This window comes from Rhipicephalus microplus, chromosome X, assembly GCF_043290135.1.
Source record: "Rhipicephalus microplus isolate Deutch F79 chromosome X, USDA_Rmic, whole genome shotgun sequence".
In the NCBI taxonomy this organism is placed as follows: Eukaryota; Metazoa; Arthropoda; class Arachnida; order Ixodida; family Ixodidae; genus Rhipicephalus; species Rhipicephalus microplus.
This window is the reverse complement of record NC_134710.1, coordinates 195550060-195575051: the sequence shown is the minus strand read 5'-3', so window position 1 is coordinate 195575051 and position 24992 is coordinate 195550060. Positions and strand designations below refer to the sequence as shown.

At 46.3% G+C, this 24992-nt stretch overlaps 1 protein-coding gene across 8 annotated transcripts in view; it reads left to right on the top strand.

The window, feature by feature from the left end:
* The window catches only part of vir (VIR_N domain-containing protein), a 431173-nt gene that overhangs the window by 46235 nt on the left and 359946 nt on the right, over window positions 1–24992 (top strand). For all 8 annotated transcript variants that reach the window (XR_012887826.1, XM_075881178.1, XM_075881177.1 and 5 more), the window contains 2 exons: window positions 3842–3928; window positions 22977–23022. Coding sequence is in view for 7 of the 8 variants with exons in the window: in XM_075881178.1 (XP_075737293.1) it covers window positions 3842–3928; window positions 22977–23022 (133 nt within the window). In the remaining variant the exon portion in view is untranslated. The remainder of the gene's footprint in view (window positions 1–3841; window positions 3929–22976; window positions 23023–24992) is intronic.

Sequence of the window (24992 nt, the reverse complement as noted above, 5' to 3'; positions counted from 1 at the left end):
GGACTTCTTTCTTGAGGAGCTGCGTAAGCGGCCTCGCTATGTGCGCAAAATTTTTCACGAAGTGTCGGAAGTAGGAGCGTAGTCCGATAAAGCTGCGTATATCCTTCGCAGATCGTGGTACAGAAACGTTTTTGACGGCGCTGATTTTTGCCGGGTCTGGTTGTACACCATTGGCGTCTACTAAATGGCCAAGCACTGTGATTTGATGGCGTCCACAGTGACATTTGGACGAGTTGAGCTGCAGGCCAGCGCGACGGAAGATTCCCAGGATGGCTGAAAGGCGCTCTATGTGAGTTTCAAACGTTGGTGAAAAGACGATGACGTCGTCCAAGTAGCACAAACAGGTGGACCATTTGAATCCTCTGAGCAGGGAGTCCATCATTCGTTTGAAGGTGGCTGGAGCGTTACAAAGGCCGAAGGGCATGACCTTGAACTGATATAGGCCATCGGGGGTGATGAATGCTGTCTTTTCACGGTCCATTTCATCTACCTCTATCTGCCAGTAGCCGGAACGAAGGTCTATGGAGGAAAAATAGTGGGACCCATAGAGGCAATCAAGCGCATCATCTATTCGTGGCAGAGGGTAGACGGCTTTTTTGGTAATTTTGTTTAGGTGTCAATAATACACACAGAAACGCCTTGCACCGTCTTTCTTGCGGACTAGCACTACAGGAGAAGCCCAAGGACTGCAGGATGGCTCAATCATGTCCTTGGCGAGCATTTTGTCGACCTCACTTTGGATGATGTGACGCTCGGCCGCCGACACCCGATATGGACGCCTATGAATAGGATGCTCATTACCAGTGTTTATGCGGTGGCTCATACTGGTAGCTTTCCCCAACGGACGGCCGCTGATGTCAAAAACGTCGATGTAGGACAGCAGAACCTGGTGGAGCTCATCAGTGTGCTGCGGCGTTAAGTTGGAAGCGATCATCGAAGTAATAGCGCTGTCAGAGCAAGTGGCAGATTGATGTTGAGCGTGGGGGTCAGAAGGGGCGGCCATCGCGAAAACATCTACCGCATTGTCTTCTAAGGTGCAGAGCAATGCCAAAGAGATCCCTTGTGGCAAAACTTGAGGTGTCAAGCTAAATAAAGTTGACAACTTGGAGGCACGTAGAATTTCCTGCGGCGGACAGAATGGTGTGCGGTAATGTAATGCCACGGCTTATGAGAACATCGGTGATAGCGGTCAGAACATAGTCACCGTCGGGAACTGGTGGTATTGAGACGAGCTCTATGTAGGTCAGTGTCTGTGGAGGGAGGCGCGCGTGTCCCGTTGTGCAGAGGCGACTCGGCCGTTGTGTAAGAGGTTCTGTTGCGGGCAAGTGTAGACGGAGCGTACTGGTCGAACAGTCTATGAGGGCAGAATGCGCGGACAGGAAGTCGAGGCCTAAGGTTACGTCATGGGGGCATTTATCAAGGACGGTGAAAAGAACAACTGTGTGTCGATCCGCAATGCTCACACGAGCGGAGCACATTCCAACGATAGATGCTATTCCACCATCCGCAACACGGACAAACTGAGTGGTCGCAGGTGTGAGAACCTTCTTGAGCTTGCGGCGAAAATCACTCGTCATCACGGAAAGTTGGGCGCTGGTGTCGACAAGAGCAGTGACATGTACGCCGTCTACTTGTACGTCTATGAGGTTCCGTTTTGTCGGTATCGTCAAAAGAGGATTTTCGATCAGTCCGAGTGATGCAACGCCACCTCCGGGGGCTGCAACGCTTAGTTTTCTGTCGGGGAACCTCGTGGGAAGGCGGGGGAAGATGGTCGGCAGGGCTGTGGAGAACGAGACTGGTGACGTTGGGGGGGACGGAAAGCGGGAGTAGCGGTGTTCAGAAGCAGGTTCCTGGGCAAAATGGTCGCGGCTGGTCTCATGGCGATAAGCAGGACGTGCATAGAAGGGACGAGATGACGGTTGTGCAGGAGGAGGACTCCAGCGACTTCTGCAATGGCGAGAAATGTGCCCGATTCTGTGACACGAGAAGCATATCGGCTTGTCATCGTGTGTTCGCCATGCGGACGGATTACGGAACGTTGAGGGAGAGCCGGTCGGGAAGGGACGTGCAGGCGTGTATCGGGGCTGGTTGTCGATGCGGGGAGGCGGTGAGATAGAGTGAATTCCCAAGCTGGCGATTTCCTGCCAGACGACTGCTTGAATGAGAGGCAACGTAATTGGCGGAGAGGGGTCAGGGGACGTTGGTCCCACCTTAGCTGGAGCAGCCGCTTCAAGCTCCCGCCTGACGATTCGCGTCAAGTTGTCGCAAGTGTCTGGTGGATGATATGCGTCGAGACACGAGGATGTCGCAGTGGTGTTCGGGAGGCGCTGGAACTGATGGGAGATGCGTCTGCTTTTAGCTTGTTGGAACCGGCGGCATTCTTGACTGATCGCATCAACAGATGACACATTATTAAATACCAACAAGTTGAACGCATCGTCGGCGATACCCTTCAGGATATGCGCAACTTTTTCAGGTTCAGACATATTTTCGTCAGCTTGGCGGCATAGTGAAAGGACAGCCTGAATATAACCGATGTAGGGCTCCGTGGAAGATTGTGCGTGAGTCGACAACTCATTTTTCGCAGCTTCACGACGACCAGAGATGTTGCCAAAAAGCTCATGGATCTTTGCCTTGAAGCTGTCCCACCTTGTTATGTCATGCTCGTGGTTATCAAACCAAACTCGAGGGGTTCCGTCAAGATAAAAGATGACGTTTGCGAGCATAAGAGTGGGATCCCACCTGTAAGTGGTGCTGACGCGTTCGTAGAGGCGTAGCCACTGGTCGACGTCGGAACCCTCGCTGCCCGAGAACACGCCGGGGTCTTTGAGCGCGGGAAGCGTCACGAAAGTTGTTGCGGGCGCTGGGTTGACAGGTCGGGCAGAAGGGGGAGCGACCGGAGAGGATGTAGCCGAGTCTTGAGTGGTCATGTTGTAAGCCGCGAGGGAGCGTCCGCTTCGGAGTTTCGTGGCGAGCACAACTGCACCAAATATGTTACGGGAAGAAGACTGACTCAGAGGGGTAGTCACCGATGTATTTACAGCCGGTTAGGCGAGCTGCGCCAGCCACACAGATTAGCTCGTGCCAGTCTATCTGCTTTGTCTTCTTCAGCTTCATGCACTGGCACGTAGCAATATAATTGTTTTTAATGAACCGTATTCATGGCATTATTACTGTTCTATGTTGCTGGTTGTCTAATATTAAAGGGGGAAAAGACAAAGCTGTTGTGGCAACACTTCATTGAGAGCAAGCCAAATTAAGAACTCATTATTACTGTCTTATTGACAAGCTACTAGAAATGTTAGCTGGGTATCTGAGCCAAATCTAGCTTTTATGTCCTCTAGAGTGCACTTCACCTTGTGCAAACCCATCCTTCACCTGGCATGTCATGCACTGTCCCTCCCCACTTGAAGTGCTGGCTTTGTAATTGATCATAACTTGTCTAGCATATGGGCATGTTAAAACGTTAAAAACTGTGCAATGTGGTACTCTGCAAATACTTGAAGCTTGCATACGTGAACCTTGTATTTTCCTGTGATATTACACCTTGTGAGATTTCACGGTTAATGCTATTATGCCAGAAGCTTGAAACAGTCATTTTTTTGTGTGTCAGGCATCTGTTCAAAGTTCACATCCTTATCAGCACAAGTCACGTCTAGTTCTACAAATTATTAATATTACACATATACAAAAGCTGGAATTTCAGGTTTGAAGAATCTGAATTTTTTAAGTGGTGATATGAGGGGAGGGGGGGACTGCTGCATCTCAAGCATGAAAATTTTATGAGCACACTAGCATAGTCGCTACAAGAAATAATTATGTATTGTCATTTCTTTTGCAGGGCCACCAATCCATCAGAATTTAAAGTAGAGTTTTTTGTTAATGACCTGAGCAAGAGAACTGCCTCCACTTTTGAAAGATTGGGAAGGTAATGGAAACATTTTATGTCCAAATTTTTTATATTTTTTCGCAGATTCAAATTTCTCCAAATGAAAAGACGAAAAAACGGGAGAGTTTTAAGCTTTGCCCTTAATAAAAGTTGAACGCCATAGCGATATATTGTCTTTAGTGTGTACTTCAAACGCTTAGTGCATGAAATTTTTTCGAACTTACTATGCACCCACTACATGGCCTTAATGACTGACTCCGGGGATTTTTCGAGGTCAGTGGATCTCAATGAAATTCACTGGGTACGTTCATTTGGACGTTTGCATTATTCATGCCAAATTACACGCTTGAGAGTTTTGCAGATTCTTTTCAAATGAATTTTATAGCTTACCTCGAAATGCTCACCTCGCTTGCCAGAATTAATGGCAATATTGTTTGTGTCACGTTGAGTTTTGCCTGGCGGAAGTGACTGACGAACTGATGTGCCACTGCAGCGTCTGCTTGTCTGCTATGAATTGCGTGGGTTTGGCGAGCGCTTCCTTGGTTAAGCGTGCGATTTTCTTTTCCGTGTTAATGGGCGTGCGATAGGTGCCAAGTGGTGTTGTGTTGTGAGCCACACACGATTCGCCATATATTTACCATAACAGCATAAGTGTATTAGCCGATCGCTGCGGACGGCGTGGACAGGTAGTGCCATTTGGTGGGCATTATGTGCAATCAGGCAGGTTCCGGCAGCATCAGGCAAATCTTTGCGTCACATGTAGAAGTGCATGCGTTTAAGTTTCGGTTTAGGTATTGTATTTTTTTGGCAATTAAAAATCATTTTCGAATTTTTTGAACATTCATGTTATCGGACGCCTGAGAAGAATGTCTAAGGAACATTAAGGCACCATTATCCTGACATGGTCATAAAATCGCCGGAGTTGACCTTTAAGGGAACAGGTGCAGTAACGTGTGTGCCTTTTGTAGTGGGTGGTTGGCTTTATACCAAGAAGTCATTATGATAATCATATGTTTTGATGCCTGATGGCAATGTACGCTTGTGCCATGCTTTATTACTGCAATACCTATTTCATCTTGTATTGTGAAGCATGTATACAGGACATGTGTGTTTGTAAAGCATGAAGGTTATTTTCACTGCATTTCCAAGCAGAGGAAGTTATTTTTACTGTATTCACAAGTCGACGCGTGGCTGTGTGGTAGAACACCTTCTTGCCTGAGTTCGATCCTGAGTTCGATCCTCACTCGGACCCAGAATTTTTTAAAATTTATTTTATTCATTTAAATATTTAATTTATTTATTTACCTTTCTAGATTTTTCGGCCTAGCTCAAGATGATGTTTTTTCGCTTGCACGCATCTACGCCAATATTGTGGCCGGCGCCGGAATTTCTACGAAAAGAGCTGTTTAATGCTATCACATTAAAATGTCATGCATACAACACAGCTAAGTGGAATAATCATGTGGCATAGACCAAGAAGGATCACACTGTGAACTATCACACAGATAGCATTGTCACGGCCGCTGGATGAAAGAGCGCATGGGTACGGCCCGCCGCATGCTCAAAAACTGGCGTGACAGGTCTACTTCCCGAACCACCACTGGGGCGCCACCAGAGGGGGACAGTTTTCGCGAGCGCCCATAGAATCGCATGGGCGGCGCGCTTGCGGTAGTTACTATTGAGCGCATGTATCTTTGTGTGACCCGCGAAATCTTCTTTTAATATCCGTCTGGCGTGTGCGCACCATTTACTTACTGACCTTGCTTTTAGATACCTGCAGCACTTGCAAATTTTCGGTATTGTCTTACCCGAGATAGAACCTTGCACACCGATCGGTTTTTGCGAAAGTAAGAATTGTGAGCACATTTTACTCAGATCTTACAAGATCACAACTAATAGATCTTGAAGAGCTACATTTTTCAATTCATCTAAATTGATTATAGTAACTGTCACTATGTAGCTTCAGAAAATGTTGCCTATTTAATAATTTCATTTAGAATAAGTAACCTCCGCAATTGCAGTTGCCACTGTCTCTTAAACACAGAATAAGATAGACTTTTTAGTTCCTCCAAACACATCTATAGTATTCATACAATACAGTATTGGATGCAACAGCCAAGAAATATACTTAGCATGTGCGCGATTTCATAACAGTGTACTGGAGCCTCTTTGAAATTTCAGTGACTGTAACTTCCATGCTGGCAACCTGCAGCCCTTGCAAATTTTTGGTATTGCCTTATTTACAATGGTACCTTGCACACCACTCAGTTCTCGCGGAAGTAACAATTGTGAGGACATTTTACTCATATTCTACAAGATCACAACTAACAGATCTGGAAGAGCTACACCTTTGTAATGCACCTAAATTAATTATAAAAACTGCGTATGTTGCTTCAGAAAATGTTGCTTCAGATTTAATATTTCATTTAGAATATTTAACCTCAGCAACTGCAGTTGCCACTATTCCTTTAACACAAACTAAGGTAGACTTCTCACTTCCTCCAAACACGTTAAAGTATTGATGCAATGCAGTATCAGATGCAACAGCCACGAAATATACTTAGCATGTGTGTGATCTCGTACCATTGGACTCGAGCCTTTATGAAATTTCAGTGACTGTAATTTAAATCCTGGCAATTGAGCGAGCAGTCATGAAGTGAATAGTATGAAAACTGTGAGACGAAAAGAGCGATGAAATGCTGCAAAATGTGAACACAGCTGCTTGCGTTCCTGCGCTTTTGAGCGTTTTCGTCTCTTTCCGTCTCGACGTTTTTATGATATTGCAACTAATTCAACAGTGAACACATAATCGGAACAAGATGTGTGAAAATATTTGATTTATTCTCAATTCAGGGCTAATCCTGGCATTTATATCTTTTTTACTTTTTTACACTTTTTCATAATCAAACGACTTGACAATTGCTCCACTTTCTGCGCCCGACTGTTGGCTTCTGTGTCTATCGACAATAAAACCATCCGTTCGGTCTTTTCGTGTTAGCCTCTCCACAAGCACTGCTGAATCCCGATAGCACTTCAACGCGCTTGTCTTCTGGCAGTCTCTGTCATGCGGTTCTGTCATGCATTACTGTTTATTTGTTCTACTATGTATCGTCGACAAATAGGCACCTATGCTCGCTCAAACGAAGGCACGTCACGTGCACTCGACTGGCCTACAGCAGCAGGGGATTTGTGATGTGTAAATATAATAAAAACGTGGTTGTCACTTGACCCCCCGATCGTGGGTGTGTGTGCGTATATATATATATATAAGGTATGGGATATGGCACAATGGAAGCGTTGTCAACATGGATAAATATATTTATTTCCCAACAGTTCCGGGAGGGGTCCTCCCTTCATCAGGGGATGAGATAACTCATCCCCTGATGAAGGGAGGACCCCTCCGGAAACTGTTGGGAAATAAATATATTTATCCTTGTTGACAACGCTCCCGTTGTGCCATATCCCATACCTTCACGAAGACTAACTGGCCCATTGAATTATTACTACCACTATATGTGTGTGTGTGTATATATATATATATATATATATATATATTGTAAGACAGTAGCAGCGTTGGAGTCTCGACGGCGTTTATTAGGCCGAATCGCCTGATCAAGCCTTCGAATGAAGCTGACGTTTTTCGTGATGATGATTATACACAGATGACGAAGATGAAGGTCAAACAACGTTGTCAACATTGTGCTTACACTAATTTCCCCCTCGCGCGGAAGCGGCCACTTTCGCCGCTGTTTATGATGGTGGTGTACGGCGCACGAATGGTTTTAAGCGCGGCACGTGAACAATCTCCGTGCCACGAAAACGGCCGTCGGAAGGCATGACAACAGGGGTTACTCGATAGTTAACAGGAGACGTCTGCTCGACTATAGCGGAGGGGCCGATGAAACGTGAGTGAAACTTATCACACAGGCCGGGAACCCGCGTTAGGGTCCACAACAGTACTTCGTCTCCAGTATTGAAGTGAATTACGCGGTGGACGCCATCGTAGCGAGTCTTCCACTCTTGTTGGCTTGCCTGTGTATTGAGGTGGGTGCGTCGGCGACAATCGGCCAGGCGAGAGATTAAGTGCTCCCTCGATGACGATCACGAGTTCACAGGGACGTCAAAAAAGGAGATGTCGAGCAGAGATGTTGGTTGACAGCCATAGACGAGAAAGAATGGGGAATCGCCCGTGGTGCGCTGCGTAGCGGTATTGTACGCAAAAGTCACGAAAGGCAGGATGGTATTGCGGGGCCTTAAGTGGAAAACATGCTTATGTTACCTTGACGACATCGTGATATTTTCTTCAACATTCGAACAGCACTTGCAGCGCCTAAATGAAGTTCTGACGTGTCTCGCAGCTGCTGGCCTTCAGCTTAACACCAAGAACTGCCACTTTACTAGCAAAAAGTATTAAAGTACTCAGACATCTCGTCAGCAAAGATGGAATCCGGCCTGATCCTGACATGATTACCGCCGTTCTTCACTTCCCGGTGTCTCAACACGTCAAAGAGCTCCGAAGCTTTCTTGGCCTTGCGTCGTACTTTTCCGGCGCTTTATACGAGACTTCGCCACCATTGCTTCGCCGACCACACCAGTTGGTGTGGTCGGCGTTGATAGACATAGATATCATGTCGGTCGAAGTTCGATGGAACGCTCTGTGAGGCTCTTAGTCTGGGGATGGTAGCTGGATGTCTTATGAATCGTATTACATGCGTGGAGGACTTGTTCGAGTAGTTTCGAGAGAAACGCCTTGCCGCGATCGCTCAATAAGATGCCTGGTGTACCATGTCTTAGAAAGATTGCCTCCAGAAAAAATGTGGCAATGTCCTCTGCTGATCCTGAAGGAAGTGCAGCTGTTTCGGCGTACCTTGTTAAGTGGTCAACTGCTGTGACAATTAAGCGCTTGCCGCTAGCTGATATTGGTAGCGGTCCGTAGAGGTCAATGCCAATGACATCGAAGGGAGCGTCAGGACATGGAAGAGGTTGTAGAAGACCGGCCGGGGAGGAAGTGGGTCGCTTGCGGCGTTGGCATAGCGAGCATGACGCAACATATCGCGCTACGCAGTTGGAAAGGCCAGGCCAGGCAAAACGACTGCGGATGTGTTCATAGGTTTTTTTGAAAACCGAGATGACCAGCCTTGGGGTCATCGTGAAACGCCTCCAAAATCTGCGCCCTTAGAGAACGAGGAGCAACAGGAACCCAGCGCTGTCCTTCGGGGTGGAAGACAAAGCGGTAAAGGATTGAGTTTTCAGTCTTGAAGTTCTGCAGCTGTCGATGGGCGCGAGCGTTGGGAGGACGAGAGGAGCCTTGACGGCGCTGCATTATAGAGCGACAGTAAGTGTCGCTGCGTTGGTGGGATGCAAACGTCTCGTTGTTGAAGGTAGAAAGAAAATCGACAGCGGCGAGTGATTGAACTGACGGAGACACTTTGATGGGTTCACTCACAGTTGGCAACAGGCCAGGAGTGCCTGATGAGGATTGTAAAGGACAGTGGCTAAGGGCATCGGCGTTGTTGTGTTTCTTGCCGGATTTGTAGATAACGTCAAACTCGTATTCTTGGAGATGAAGTATCCAGCGACCGAGATGTCCAGACAAATTCTTCAACGTCGACAGCCAGCACAAAGCGTGGTGGTCAGTGACGACGGTAAAGTGGCGGCCGTGAAGATATGGTCTAAACTTCTGGATGGCCCAGACAACGGCGAGACACTCCTGCTCGGTGATGGTGTAGTTTTTCTCTGCTGCTGTGAGGGTGCGACTTGCGTATGCGATCACACGTTCGTCATAACGCTCTGTTCGTTGCAAAAGTACAGCGCCGAGTCCGTGTCCACTGGCATCAGTATGGAAGAGAGCGGGTGCAGCGTTATCGAAACGACAAAGCACTGGCTCAGACGTGAGGGCACGTTTCAAGGTGTCAAAAGCCATTTGGCAATCGTCCGACCATACGTATGACGCTCCCGAAGAAAGGAGTTGGTGAAGTGGCGCAGAAATGGTGGCGAAGTCTCGTATAAAGCGCCGGAAGTACGACGCAAGGCCAAGAAAGCTTCGGAGCTCTTTGACGTGTTGAGACACCGGGAAGTGAAGAACGGCGGTAATCTTGTCGGGATCAGGCCGGATTCCATCTTTGCTGACGAGATGTCTGAGTACTTTAATACTTTTACTAGTAAAGTGGCAGTTCTTGGTGTTAAGCTGAAGGCCAGCAGCTGCGAGACACGTCAGAACTTCATCTAGGCGCTTCAAGTGCTGTTCGAATGTTGAAGAAAACATCACGATGTCGTCAAGGTAACATAAGCATGTTTTCCACTTAAGGCCCCGCAATACAGTGTCTATCAGTCGTTCAAACGTTGCTGGCGCATTGCAGAGGCCGAAAGGCATGAGGTTAAATTCGTAAAGTCCGTCGGGTGTGGCAAAGGCCGTTTTTTCCTTGTCATCCTTGTGCATCGGAATTTGCCAATAACCGAGCGCAGGTCAAGGCTCGAAAAATATTCCGCTCCTTGTAAGGAATCTAAGGCATCATCAATGCGAGGCAAGGGATATAGTCTCTTCCGGTTACTTTGTTTAATGCGCGGTAGTCAACGCAGAATTGCACCGAACCGTCTTTTTTTCTGACGAGAACGACAGGTGACGATCAAGGGCTTGAGGAGGGGCGGATGATGTTTTGCTTGAGCATATCAGCAACGTGCTTGTCGATGATCTCGCCTTCGCTGGAAAAAACACGGTATGGTCGACGACGGACAATAGAAGTTCCGTCGGTGTGTATGCGATGAGCCTCTGCAGAAGTCTGGCTTAGAGCAGTGGAATGTACGTCGAAGGAAAATTTATGCTTAGACAACAACACCAGTAGTTCGTCTGCTTGCGGGGGAGTGAGATCCGTGCTGATGACATTGACGAGAGCCGTAGTAGGTGGATCATCTGTTGGTATTGAACGTGATTCCACCAGACTGGTATCCGAAGCCACTACAGAGATAGGTTGTGTGTCCACGCTGGAAACTACAACAGTGCCCGTGGTCAGCAGAATCGGCTCATTGGTGATATTCAGTACTGCGAGAAATGCGGTGCCGTTGGAGAAGCGGACAAGACCCGATGAAAGTGCAATCCCTCTGGATAGACAACGGGCTGATGGACTGACTAGGACGTCACCGTGGTCAATGGAGTCAGACATAACCGTGATAACGTGCTCGTTGTTAGGTGGCACAAGGAAGTCATTGGCTGTTCGAAGCCGGTCACGTGATAATTTCGGGGAAATATCATCCGTCTCTTGCATGTGTATTAGTCGTTGTCGACAAGAGATGGAAGCATCAGCATCAGAAAAAAAGTCCCATCCTAAAATAAGCATAAAAGCTCAAGAAACCAGCACGGCAAACTGAATATGATGCCGGATCCCAGCAATGAAAACTCTAACGGTGCACTGTGCTGATGGCCGTATCTGCGAGTCATTTGCCCTACGTAAGAGAGTGCCAGTATAAGGTGTGGTAACCTTACGTATACGAGTACACAAATCCGCATGAATAACAGAAATAGCAGCCCCCGTGTCCACCAATGCCTGAACTGGTACCCCTTCCGCATACACTAATAACAAGTTGGCTTGGTGTTTGTTCGAGCGATGCAGCTTTCCCTCCAAAAACTGTACCAGCTAGTTTTACGAGTGGTAGTCAGAAGTAGGTACAGCCAGTCTCAGAGGAGATGTTGAGCGTCGTAGAGGTGAAGGGGACTGGCGGCGTCCGGGATAGCAGGGGCGAAGTGCGGCGAGTGAAGAAGTCGGAGAGAAGGAACATGTCGTAGGGCGTCGCTGGTACTGGTTCGGGGATGGCTCCGAATCCCTTTCGTTAACATTGTAGCCACGGCCTGCGTCCTGTTGGCACTTGCGGCAAAATCGTGCAATATGGCCCCGAATGCCACAATAGTAACATATTGGGCGAGGCGAGCGCCAGGGGGCATAGTGTGCTGGAGCTGTCACAGGTGCTGGTACTGGCGCGGGGACAGGCGAGTTGCAAATGCTGCTACGTTGGACTGCGCAGGAACAGGATGCGCGTGCTGAGCCAAGGCAGGTGGCATGGCAGCGACTTGCGCATACGCCATGGGTGGTGTTGGTGGCGCCGTAGTGTTCGATGGGAGAGTGCCAGCCATGGATGAGAGCTCCACTTTGATGATGTCGCGCAGACCAGCAGATTGAGAGTGAGGCCGAGGGGCGGGTGCATATGACAACCTTGCGCTTGAAGTTCCTCGCGAATCAGAGTGCAAATCGGCACGTGCAAATCCGCATCCGAGGAAGGCCGGCTGTCACTGGCGTCTCGATAGTCTGGGTGCAATCGAATGGCTTGGAGTTCATCATGATGCTGACATGCCGTGATGACGTCCTCAACGGTGGTGGGGCTTTTAACAGCTAGAGCGTTAAACGCGACATGGCCTATCCCTTTGATGATGTGGCGAACACGATCAGCTTCTGTCATCGCAGAGTTCACGCGGTGGCAAAGGGCAAGGACGTCTTCAATGTACGAAGTGTACGTCTCCCCGGGATGTTGGGCACGCCCATCGAGCTTTCGTTTCGACACTTCGCAATGGATGTTCGGTTTTCCAAAAATCCTACGGACTTGTTGAGCAAAAGTGGGTCAATCCGGGAAGCTGCTCTCGTGGTTACCACGTTTTCGCAACATCGGACAGATAGAAGGTGACGTGACGAAGTTTTTGAGGCTCATCCCAGTTATAAACACTGGTCATGTATTCTTTTAGCCATACCTCGACGTAGTCGCGTGGATGACCACAGAAGATGGGTGGGTCGCGCTGCCGAGCGTTGACGATCCACGGAGGAATGGTTTGTTGGACAGGGATGCTGGATGTTCTGGGCAGCGGTTCTTGAGCCATGACAGCGGACGGGGGAAGCAAGCGGAGACCCGAACGAAGCTCCAGGGGAACGTGACGTCGGAGAGGACTTGGGGATCGAAGCAGCTCCACCACTCTGTAAGACAGTAGCAGCGTTGGAGTCGCGACGGCGTTTATTAGGCCGAATCGCCTGATCAACCCTTCGAACGAAGACGACGTTTCTCGTGATGATCATTATATACAGATGAAGAAGATGAAGGTCAAATGTTGTCAATATTGTGCTTACAATATATATATATATATATATATATATATATATATATATATATATATATACATAATGTGACGAGATTTATTAGTCGATAACAACAATGGCAAGACAGCGTGAAGAACCGTCCAGCAGAGATCAGCAGAGCAGCGAGCCGAAGCACGAGCCGAGAGAGCCGGGCGTTGGCGATGCTGCTCGCCGCAGGCACATCTTCTTCTTCACAATCGCCCCCGCTGAAAAAGGAGCCATCCTGGCGACTTAAGAAGTTTCAGGCAGAGGCTCCTGGTATGGTTTCAGTCGGGAAACTTGGACGATGTCACGTGCACGTGCGCGCCGGGGCGTGACATTTGGTGGAGAGTGCTGTTTATCCCCGTCGCTACACCCTGGAACTGCGAAGCCGCACGCTACCGCCCGTCATGACTGACAATGCCAACCCATCGGCATCGTCGCCCCAATTCAACTGCCCTGGTCATCCTAGGCTACGGGACCCGAAGGTCTTCAGTGGTGCAGATGGGACCGACGTGGAAGACTGGCTTGAGCACTACGAGCTGGTGAGCGCCAATAATAAGTGGGATGAAGCCGACAAGCTGGGACACGTCATATTTTACCTCACCGGCGTCGCAGAATTGTGGTTTAACAACCACAAACACAACATCCCCACATGGAGCGTCTTCAAGACGTCATGTGCTGAAGTGTTTGGTCGGCTGGCTGTCCGCAAGCAGCGGGCAGAACAGCGCTTGCGCGTCCGCTCTCAGCAGACTGGCAAAAATTTCACCAGCTCTATTGATGATGTCGTCGACCTTTGTCGACGCGCGAATGACACCATGCCCGAGTCGGACAAGGTCAAACACAGCCTGAAGGGCATCGACGATGGCGCATTTCAAATGCTCTTGGCTAGAAATCCGAGCACAGTTTCTGAAGTCGTCAGCTTGTGTCAGAGCTACGACAAGTTGAAGAAGCAACGCTCTCTGACTCGACAACCTCAGCGTGGTGGTGAGTCGCTGTCCAGTTTCGACACCATGCCTGACAATTCACCATTGCTTCAGCAAGTCCGAGCCTTCATCCGTGAGGAAGTCGCTCGCCAACTTTCTCTAGTGCCTTTTGCTCACGAGACCACCACCCGTCTACCCCGCACCTCCACCAAATGTTACGAGATTTATTAGTCGATAACGACAACAGCTAGACAGCGTGAAGAACCGTCCAGCAGAGATCAGCAGAGCAGCGAGCCGAAGCATGAGTCGAGAGAGCCGGGCGTTGGCGATGCTGCTCGCCGCAGGCACATCTTCTTCTTCACAATATATATATATATATATTTATATATATATATATATATATATATATATATATATATATTGTTGAGACGTTTATTGGTGGACACTTGTCGACGATGCTTGACAGCGACAGTCAATGCGGGTACCGACTCTTTGCACGAGCTGCTCTTCTTCTGGCTAAAAAGGGCAACCCACTAGAAGGCCCTGGAGAGGACGACCCACAGTTCGAAGGCTTCGCCACAATATATATATATATATAGTAAGAATCTTGTATAACGTCACGCCGGGTTGATACAACAGTTTAATGGGCCTAACAGCAGCGAGACAGCAACTAGCGGTTTCAGCTGCAGCAGCACGAGCCTCCGTTACAACCGTCTTCTTTGTCGTTTCTATAGCAGAGCCCGTATTTGTCACTACATTGACTCCCGGGTGCAAAAGAAGCCATCCTGGCGACCTATGGCACAGACAGGACTGGTGTGTTGTAGTGAAGTTTTAGGCGGTCGACGTGCACAGTTTCGCGCCCGCAGCGCCGTTGATCTGTAGGTGGCTGAATAGGTTCAACCATGTAGTTTACTTGTGATGTATGGCGCAGGATCCGGTACGGACCGTCATACTTGGGTATGAACTTTGAGCAAAGGCCTGGGGCAGACGATGGCATGCGGAGCCGCACAATTTTTCCAGGCGCGAACGACGAAGGAGATGAGCGTCGGTCATGGGAGTGCTTCTGGCGAGCCTGATCATGCGTAGTAAGCGAACGTGCGAGCTGCCGACATTCTTTGGTATATGTAGCGACTTCGGCCAAAGTCGTCGATTCTGAAGGGTTTGGGCGGTACAGAAGGATAGTGTTCAAGAACGATGAAGGTTCCCGACCATAAAGAAGGAAGAACGGGGAGAATCCAGTTGTAGATTGAATTGCGCTCTTGTAAGCGTAAGTAACGAATGGCAGTATGCGGGTCCAGTTCGTATGGTCATGGGAAACATACATGGAGAGCATATATATATATATATATATATATATATATATATATATATATATATACTACCGTACCGCGTACTGGATAACATGAAAAATATTCAAATTTTGTTTTTTTGATATGATTTTAGAATATAAAAACTGTGAACGTCTATTGTAAAGTGTCCTAAAGTTAATTGTCGTGCGTTCTGGCTGAGAAAACGCAAAAGTGCTGAATAAACGTCACAATAATCAAAATATGTTAGTTTAAGACATCTTTACAAGTAGAACAATGACTTTGTCACGCATTCAGTGCCATATCATTCAGCTACATGAATTGTGGATTTTTCTGTCAGCCTTAGAGTAAGAAGCTCGTTAAAAAAAAAAAAAAAGAAACGATCAGGCGCTAGGCACGCACGAGAAAAATCAATTGGCTTTTTAACGAAATAGTGCCTCGTAGTCTACTAAATATGCGATATGCCGTCGCTGGGATAAATGAGGTTTAAAAAAAAAAAACACATTAGAACAACTGAGTGGGTCACTGTTGTGACAAAAACCAGCTAATTTGCTGCGGCTCTGAGGGAACCGCCGCTACTCGTTTCCCCGTCCCTCTCGTCTCTGCCCCGTCGCGCTGCAGTGGCCGCAACTGACCCCATGGCTGACACGCGCTCTCCCATAGAAAGCCGCTCCACGCGGCAGGCCGTATTGTGTGCTTTTTCATCCAGTGGCCGTGGCATTGCTATTCAATATGCTGTCACTATATTTGTGAGTACATATAAAATAGTGATCTTGGCTTGGTCATACATCTGTAGAGAAAGCATCTGATATTTTGTAGAAAGCATGTTTTGCCCATTACGTGCACATGTGTAACGAATTCCACACGATGAATGCACTATGAATTAATGGACAGAAAATAATTTTCACATGCATTCACACATAGTGATGTTCTAAAGTATAGACTATAGCAACGACTGTTTGTTAAATATTACTGAGAATCTGATGTTATGATAAAGAAAGGACAGGAAGAATGAGGTTGAAAAATTAAGCACTAGTTACTATACCATCACTTATTGTACACAATGTAATATGTTGTCTCTAGAGGCTAAGAGGTACAAAAAATATTAAATAAGGGCTGTTTCACAAGCAACAAAAATAAAATTTTGCAGCTGTGAAAAGATAGACAATTATGAATCACTCAGTGGTGGTGCAATCATGCATTACTGCTGCCTCGTGTTTAGTAGTCTATCAATTTTTTCTATGTTGGTTGTGAAACTTTATTGCAATAATTCGAACATGTATAATACACTGTTGTTATTACAAAGTTATGAAAAAGGGAAAAAAAACCATGCTTTATGTCACGAAAGAACTTCCATAAAAGTGACAAAAGATGTGGGTATAATTTGGTAAGTATTTGCAGTGATAGAAGTGTGGCTACGATTGCTCCATACTGCTTCAAAAAACAAATGCTGCTCCATGCTGCTCAGCCTATATGCTGTCCCAAAGTATAATATATGTTAGTCACTGCTCTAACACTGCTCCGAAACGGTGTTGGAAAACTAAAATCAAGGAACTTAAACCATGTGATCATCCAGCGAGCCTAATCGAGACAAAAAACAAGCTGAATACTGAGTGTATGAAGAAATGTGTCCAAAGTTCTAAAAATTTTAGGAAATTTGATGTTTGTTTGATGTGTTAATAATAGCAGTGATGCTACCTACTGCTGCGCTGAATTGTCCTGGCGGCTACACACTGCTACAATTCCTCAAAACTTGGCGAGTCTGCGCTCAACCTGTGCCAAAGGGCGTGCTTCGACTTTCAGAAATGAAACTACTTGAGGCTCTCCGGTTGAAAATGACATCGTGGTGCACCTGCGTAAGAAGCCAAGCCAAACTGGGCCAAATGTCACTGTTGGGTCTATAGTGAATAGTTGGGACCATGGATGGTTGGAACGCAGTGAATACACAATTTTTTCAGACTTTCTAAAGACCGGGAAATTGTCCGAAAAAAGACTCATGACTTTTTATTCCGCTCAAGTAATCAAATCGCCACAGCCCCGTCTGAAATAGCTTTAATGCTTTCTAGAGTACACTTATCAGGCATTTCGGTGCACGCTCAGGCTGTCGTAAGTACATTCAGGGCCTGCTGAAGTCCATTTGCAAATATGCGTCGCGTGATAAGCACCGCCGCTACCAGCAAAGCGCGGAATAAGTTGTGGATTTATCGCATTAAGGGTGTGGAAACGATGATGCAGAACATAAAGAATGTGGCAGAATAGAGGACTACTTGTCCAGACCTCCGCTATGCATGTGTGCACTTAGAAAATGCACCATTGTATGATAACCTCCAGTTGCATGTAGCACTTGCTGTCACTTAAGACCGATAGTTCCTAGTTGTGTGCAGTACATCACCTACACAGGTGACACCGTTCCTACCAAGGTGCTTTCATACGCACATATTTGTCATAAAAATGCCTTCTTGATGCCCACTCTGTTCCTGATCGCACACGGGTGTGGTGATGGCAAGCTGCTTTCATTCGTGAAGGCACTGCATCTGTGCGGCGCACTTAGCCGATTCGCACTGAAAGGCAGCGTGGACGGCGGCGAGCATGAGTGATTAAAAGCGTGCAGTACGCCGATAACTGCACCACATGCAGTAACAAGCAGTTAGCTGAAGATGCTTATCATAAAGAGATTAAGTCTTACTGGCGTATTTGCCACCATCATGCCTCCAAGCATTTCTGGTGCTTATCCGTTAGACATCACTTTACTGTGCAATAATACCGGCCCCTTCAAAAAAATATTTTCATCTGCTTTACCCCATAGCATTTATGCACTGCGGCAAAGCCGATTTTTGGACATTACTGTGACTGCGAAAGACTCTTGAAAGCGCTCGTTTAAGCCAACGAGGTCATAGACATAGCAAAGGTAGGGACTTTAAGTATTGCTGTTTTTATACCTAGAAGGTCGGCTGAAAGCCCAACAAATGGGACGCCGAAGAGTGTCAGCGTAAAAAATTTCAGATGTTTTTATACATAGACGTCGATAGGGCTTATGATGCTATCATGAAATCATTGGAATTTGCAAGCATGTCTGATAAATTCGGCTTCCGAAAAATCGATAGTCAACTGATATTCAGTCACGTTATGATGAAGTGCTATGCTTTTAAATTTTATCATTGGCTTCGTGTATTAAATATGGTCAAGTTATCTGTTGGGGATATAATTTTATTTTATTTTTTACTCTATTATGCTTGAATAGCGTGCAACACATTGTAATTTTATCATTCGTGTTTCATGAACACAGCATTAAAAAAACGGCAGTAAGGGGTGGATGGAACCTTGTGATGAAAAAAACCTTAAACATGGGTTGTGTCGGGCCGACGTTTCGACGAGCAAACTTGTCTTTTTTAAGGCCAGAACAGTTCTGTTCTGAGGAAGACAAGACCGCTTGTTGGAACGTCGGCTCGACACAACCCCTGTTTACGGATTTCTTCTTGAACACAATATGTGTCTTAAAATTAAGTCTAGCAATATCTGCTTCGAAAGTCAGTTTTTCTGCTCCAAAACACATTTTTGTCTGCTCCAAAAGCTGCTCCAAGGCAGCCTAAGCAAATAGCATCACTGCAATTACTTCTTCTGTATTCATAGGCATCTTAAATGGCTGAAGACATAATTTTCAATACCAGTGACCATCCATCTGCTTAATTATTTATTTCTTGGTATTTGTAGTGATTCTTGTATGTGCATTATCTTTCATAATGAATATTGTTACAAGTCGGGAGGAGTTTACTGTGAACGCTCAGTGAGGAGCACTGAATGGGGCGAAGCTATAGAAACGACAATGAGTCATCATCTTCTTCTCCCTCTGCTCCTGTTTCTCTCTCCAGAGGTGCCGTTACACTTTTTGAGCAGATGAAGCCAGGTGCCCCCTCGTTGTGTACATGGGTTTAGCCGTGTGATGTGCGGAACTTTAGTTCTTGCGGAACGTCGGCCGCTGGATGGGAAATGGTCGATGATGACATACGGGCCAGTGTAGCATGCTATGAACTTGATGCATGGACTAGGTTTCTTCACTGCGGTCCACTACCACACAAAGTCGCGAGGGACATAGCTCACAAGACAGTGCTTATTGTCATGTCGCGCTTTTGACGTGGTCTGGGAAGTCAGCAAGAAGTTTCACTAGTCGACAAGATTCGTCTGCCTGACAGAGTCTCGGCTACTGATCAGTTGTCAGCGGTCATCAAAGGGAGGATGGTATCCAAAGTATAGCGAGGTGGACGTGAGTAGAGAAGAAAGAATGGACTATAGCGTGCCATTTTGTGTCTTGCTGTGTTGAAGGCGTATGTTATAAACAGCGAAATTTCGTCCCAGCTTTTATGATTGGACGCCACATACATTGAAAGCATGTTCGCAAGGGTCCGGTTTGCACGCTTGGCAAGTTCATTTGTCGGAGGATGTGTTGGGTGTCGAATGCCGAAAGGTAAAATTACACAAGTGTAGCAACTCTTTCGCTACGTCTGCAGTGAACTGGCGTCCACAGTCGCTGATTATCACTCGGGGCAGCCCGGGTCAGGGGATGATGAAAGGTAGCAAGAACACAAGAAACAGCAGCAGCAGATGGTGGTTGTCTCGCAGTACTGAGTGCCCCGCCGCGGTGGTATAGTGGCTAAGGTACTCACCTGCTGACCCGCAGGTTGCGGGATCGAATCCCGGCTGCGGCGGCTGCATTTCTGATGGAGGCGGAAATGCTGTAGGCCTGTGTGCTCAGTTTTGGGTGCATGATACAGAACCCCGGGTGGTCGAAATTTCCGGAGCCCTCCACTACGACGTCTCTCATTATCAATGGTGGTTTTGGGACGTTAAACCCCACATATCAATCAATTGCAGTACTTAGTGTATTAGTCGATGCGCACGACTATCCATCAGTTACCCATGGAGGATCGTGGGAACAGGCCTAGGAAAACAATGCCCACTTGCTCGAAAGGCGAGCATGTAGGTGGCACAGGCCAGTGAAAACTTTTGTTGGACGCTTGTGACGCTGACACCTCATGCAGCTGGCGACATACTGCTTGGTGGTATGATGCATTCGTGGCCAGTAAAAACGCTCTTTAGCTTTATACAGGGTCCACACTGATGCCAAGTGGCCTGAAGTGGGGTCATCATGCATAGTACCTAATAGAGAGGAACTGAGGCTTTTTGGCACTAACAATTTGGCGAAATTTCGCTGGAACAAAAATTACGGGACGTACAAAAAGTTCGTTGTCGTGGAATTTCATGGTAGCGAAATTTCACCTGTAGGCCACAAATTTTGGTAAGATCTGACGATTATCACTCATCTTTTAGTCTCGGCAAGCACATGCATTGAACTCTCGCTCTCAGACGTACCTGGCTGTACATTGAGTGAATGGATTTTCTCACGTATAACACAATCAACATACACAGAAAGTTTGCAGCTTAAGTCGGGAATTTGGGTTATGCGAGAATTTGTGTTCGCAAGTTGCTTCATGGCATGCCTTCACGGTAATGCTGGGAAGGCGGCTTTGCGTCAATACGTGGGCACTTTTTTTCTTTCTTCCGCGGTTTGAGTTCGGGGGTGCCTGTTATATGCAGGGCTGGGTTACGAGAAAATGTCACATTCAGGTGACCCTTGGAGCATGCCAAGAGCACAGCGCCACGAACGAGCATTCCAAAGCGTCGCTAGAGGCCAACTGAAAACTGCAACTGCAAGTGTCAATGCTCTGCATTATTATAGCCATAAGTGAATGACAGGAAAGTAGTAATGCTTTGTGTGGCTTTATTGCCATCACTTTGCAACTGTGTTGAACGCAATGATAGCAACCATGGTTTCCTGCGCAGGAGTTGCGGCAAATGGTAATTACGTTTTTTTCAATATGTGCGTGTGCCTTCAGAACTGTGTCGCTGCTATCTTTGTTTGCATCGTTATGCCAAGTAATGTTAAGTTGAGTCAGTGCGCCTTGGGTGTGCTTGTACTTTTGTGGTGACTCTTGATCGCATCGACGCAACCACATTTGTGTTCGCCGCGATTGCGGCAGAATGTAGTTATGCTGGGAATAGGCGCGCGTGCACCGTGCGCCTTCGATACTCTTTGTATGTCATTCGCGATCTCAGGGCCAGTCACGATGAGCGGTAGTTTTGTGTTGAGCGTGATGACAAAAACATGGCGGGAGTTCTCGAAGATCGTGATAGTGGTGGATGGGCAATCTGTCGCCAAGCATCTCGGGGACGAAAAAAGTACCAGAATGTGTGTGTGGTGGCCGAAAGCATGTCTCCGATCAAGATACAGGTGTTGCGACTTGGTTGGCGCTCTGATGTCACGAGTCAACGAGAAATGGCCGATTCAATAGTGAATTTCGCGGCAATCCTAGGCAAGCTTTTTTTCCTTAGGTGGTAGTACTTGCGGACACTTCGTTGAAGCGGAAATATCCAGGAACGGAATGTGTTGTGACGAGACATTTTTCACATAGTTTTCTATGGGTGGCTGACGGAAAATCGAAAATCATTTGTTGTGGCAGAACTTTTGTTGTAGCGGACTTAGTTATAGCGGGATTCGACTGTTGCAGTAAGGGCCCAGTTGCAGTGTAATTCTTATATAGTATTTTATTGCGAACAAAGTACCGACACGCTATCTTAGAATTTGGAATGGCGGCAATTTGGAGTGACCTTATAGAGCACACTCATGGCAATCTTCTACTGCAATATTCTTGGTAAGCAGTGTAGTGCAACTGTACCTAGAATGGTCTTGTGTAATATGTGTACACTTTGGTTAGCAGCATGAAAAATGAGTAAGCCAATTTTATTATAATCAGTGATCGCTGTATCTCAGTAAAGCAGTAACGGTGATAGTTTGTTCGTAGTATTGTGATGAACAACAGTCAGAATGTCTTGTACACAATGTGAAAATGCTTTGTTTATTTGTATTTGTGTTTCGGGCACTCTTGTTTCTAGTCTGCTTAGCTAGTGAGTGAGCCTTAAAGGGGCCCTGCAACACATTTTCAGCATGGTCTGAAAATGCTACCAATCTGTAGTAAAGGATCCCAACAACACACAAGCCAAATAATACAGCGCAGCACGCGGCCTGGAATTCACATTAAATGATCAAAGTCAGCTAAAAATTGCTTTCTCTTTTCTTGACAAATGACTGAACACGCTAAAAAATCACTCGTAGCAAGCCCATTTATTAGCCATTGGCTGATTTGAACATGGCACGCTCGGTCGTTACAGAGATCGAGGCGGGAGGCCACAACTTGTCCCTGCGTGCGCACACGATCACACTAAAAAAGCCGCGCATTTGAAGAAAAAAGAAAAAAGTGCTCAAGGTAACGAGGTGCGGGTGGCGTATTTTCTTTGCCCATCCCTCCCTGCTTAGCTTACACCGCTTTCGTCGGGGCGAGAGAAGAGAGAATGCAACTGCAGCATGTGAAAAATTTTTGTGACTCCATTCACACTAGACGGATTCTTAAAATTTTTACGGCGCTGAATTTGTAAGGCAAGCTCTTCCAGTGAATTCATTCTATGGTTTCTTGAAAAAATGTTTCAGGACCCCTTTAAAAATATTTTACTGCATGTAGATTCTTCTATGACAGAAAAAACAAGTATAATCTCAGCACGAATGAAAAATTCCTAGAAGTTTTGCTATTGATTTCAAATGGGGTGTTATATATTATTGCATATTATTGTCCTCACTTTTTCTTGATATAGTGACGCTTTGTCATTGTGTTTAGTTTTGTGCATTATAAGCAGTTTCTGAATTACTTTTCAGCTTTGAGTACAAGCAAAATTCTGAGATTCAGTTCATCACAAAGAAGGTAACCTTTTCCCTTTCAATTTTTTCATTTTGATGAAGTGCACAAATGCATCTTATCCAGCTTTAATTGCATGTCTGAGAGGCTTGAAACACCTGTCTAGGCATTTGTATTTTGATACAAAGTGCTAGAGGCCTGTGTATGAGTCGGTAGTGAATTTCTGTGGATAGTGAATTTTTGTGTGATGTCTGGATACATTAAAAAAAATTGTATGGTCAAAATATTTGGAGACCCTCATTGCAGTGTCCCTTATAACCAAATTGTGGTTTTGGGACGTCGAAGTCCAGCTATTATTATTGAAACACCTGTCTTCTAAGTAATCACCTCACTATTGGACTACAATGCCTCACGAGGAGCAAAATGTTTGTGAACCCTTCAAGTATAAGCGAAGTTGTAGGCGTTTACTTACTACAGGTGGCTTTCTCTTTGTGCCCCCATGAGCATGCTGGAAGTTTCTTGGGCCACGGTATCTGTACTACTTGGCAGAAGCAGCTAAACATGACTATAGAGTGTTTGGTGGAGTGCAAACTTGTGCTCATCTCACCACTTTGTTGCAGACCGGCTTTGTCTTATGTTAACTTCACTCATAGAAAGTAGCCTAGTCTAGATGCGCATTTTGAAGTGGTTCCAGTAGATTAATAAAAAGTGATGAACGCTAAGTACTTAGCTTGTGAGCTGCATGGAATAGAGCTCTTGTGCATTGATGAGCAATACAGTTTGATTAGCAGCATGAAAAATGAGCAAGCCAATTTTATTATATTAAGTGATTACTGTGTCTCAGTAAAGCAATGACAGTGATAGTTTGCTCATTTTGAGGCAGGTGTCTGTTCTAGGTGCGTAATGTCAGAAAGATTCTGCATGTAGTGCTGGGTGCCGCTTCATTAGATTCAGGGGTGGAAGTGCTGCGCCAATGTCGCCATTCTGCACCAATCTGACCTGCTGCGTCTAAATGCCAATTTGCGTGTGCAATGCCAAATTTAGTCGAGTTTTATCATCGACCGAGCAACATGCGTGGGCTACACAAAGGATGCCACCACATCTATATCAAATTAGTTTGGGCACGTCGTATTTCGGTTCATGCATGAATCTTGAGCTATGTGAGCAGAATGCATGAATCCTGTCAAGGTGGCATTTGTGTTCATACCTCATTATGCAACTCTTATAACAGCAAAGCTGTTAGTCAAACTATGAAGACTGCAGTGGGGGTAGTGAAAAATTCGCCACACTATTGCCGAGCAACTACCGAGCACCGCACACACTCTACAATGGAGACTGTCGAACCATATAAACTAAAGAAAAATAATAAAAATTCGTTTTGCCGGTGAGATGATGACTGCAATAGAAACAATTTGTAATGTTGTAATGATAATGCCGCATGCACTACTTTCTATTGTTACTGCACCATTACACGTGTAACACTGCCTTGCTCAAACCACACCCAAATGACTGGCAACCATCTAGATAATCTTAGAACCTTTCCATGAGAATATGTGCACATTAGAATTTGTTCTGGTGCTTAGGCAGCCACTAGTCGTAATTCTGGAATTATCGATGGCACATGTATAAATGCTGATGCACTTCGCTGCTTTGCAGGTTATCGATGACCGACACTTTGTGTTCGCTGCAATATGTCTACAGCATGCATTTCTTGTAGAGTGACATTTTGTTTTCCGGGCACAGGTACACCCCAATAAAACGTTCACTCATGAAAACAGAGGCTGTTGCCTTCGTCAACATCCTGACCCCATGACAATACAAAGGCTGACAGCTAACTCTTTTTGGATCCGACATCGTGACATTCTTCAAAACGCTGTTCTAAGAGAAATGCTCTTATTGCACAGTTTCTACCCATTGAGAATGCACCGCATATAATGGTTTACGAGCCGTGCGCTTATGCTTGCCGATAACTTGCGTGCCAGCTATCACAACCACGCCCTTAGAATCAAAATTCATTGCAGCTGCTCGAGCACCCC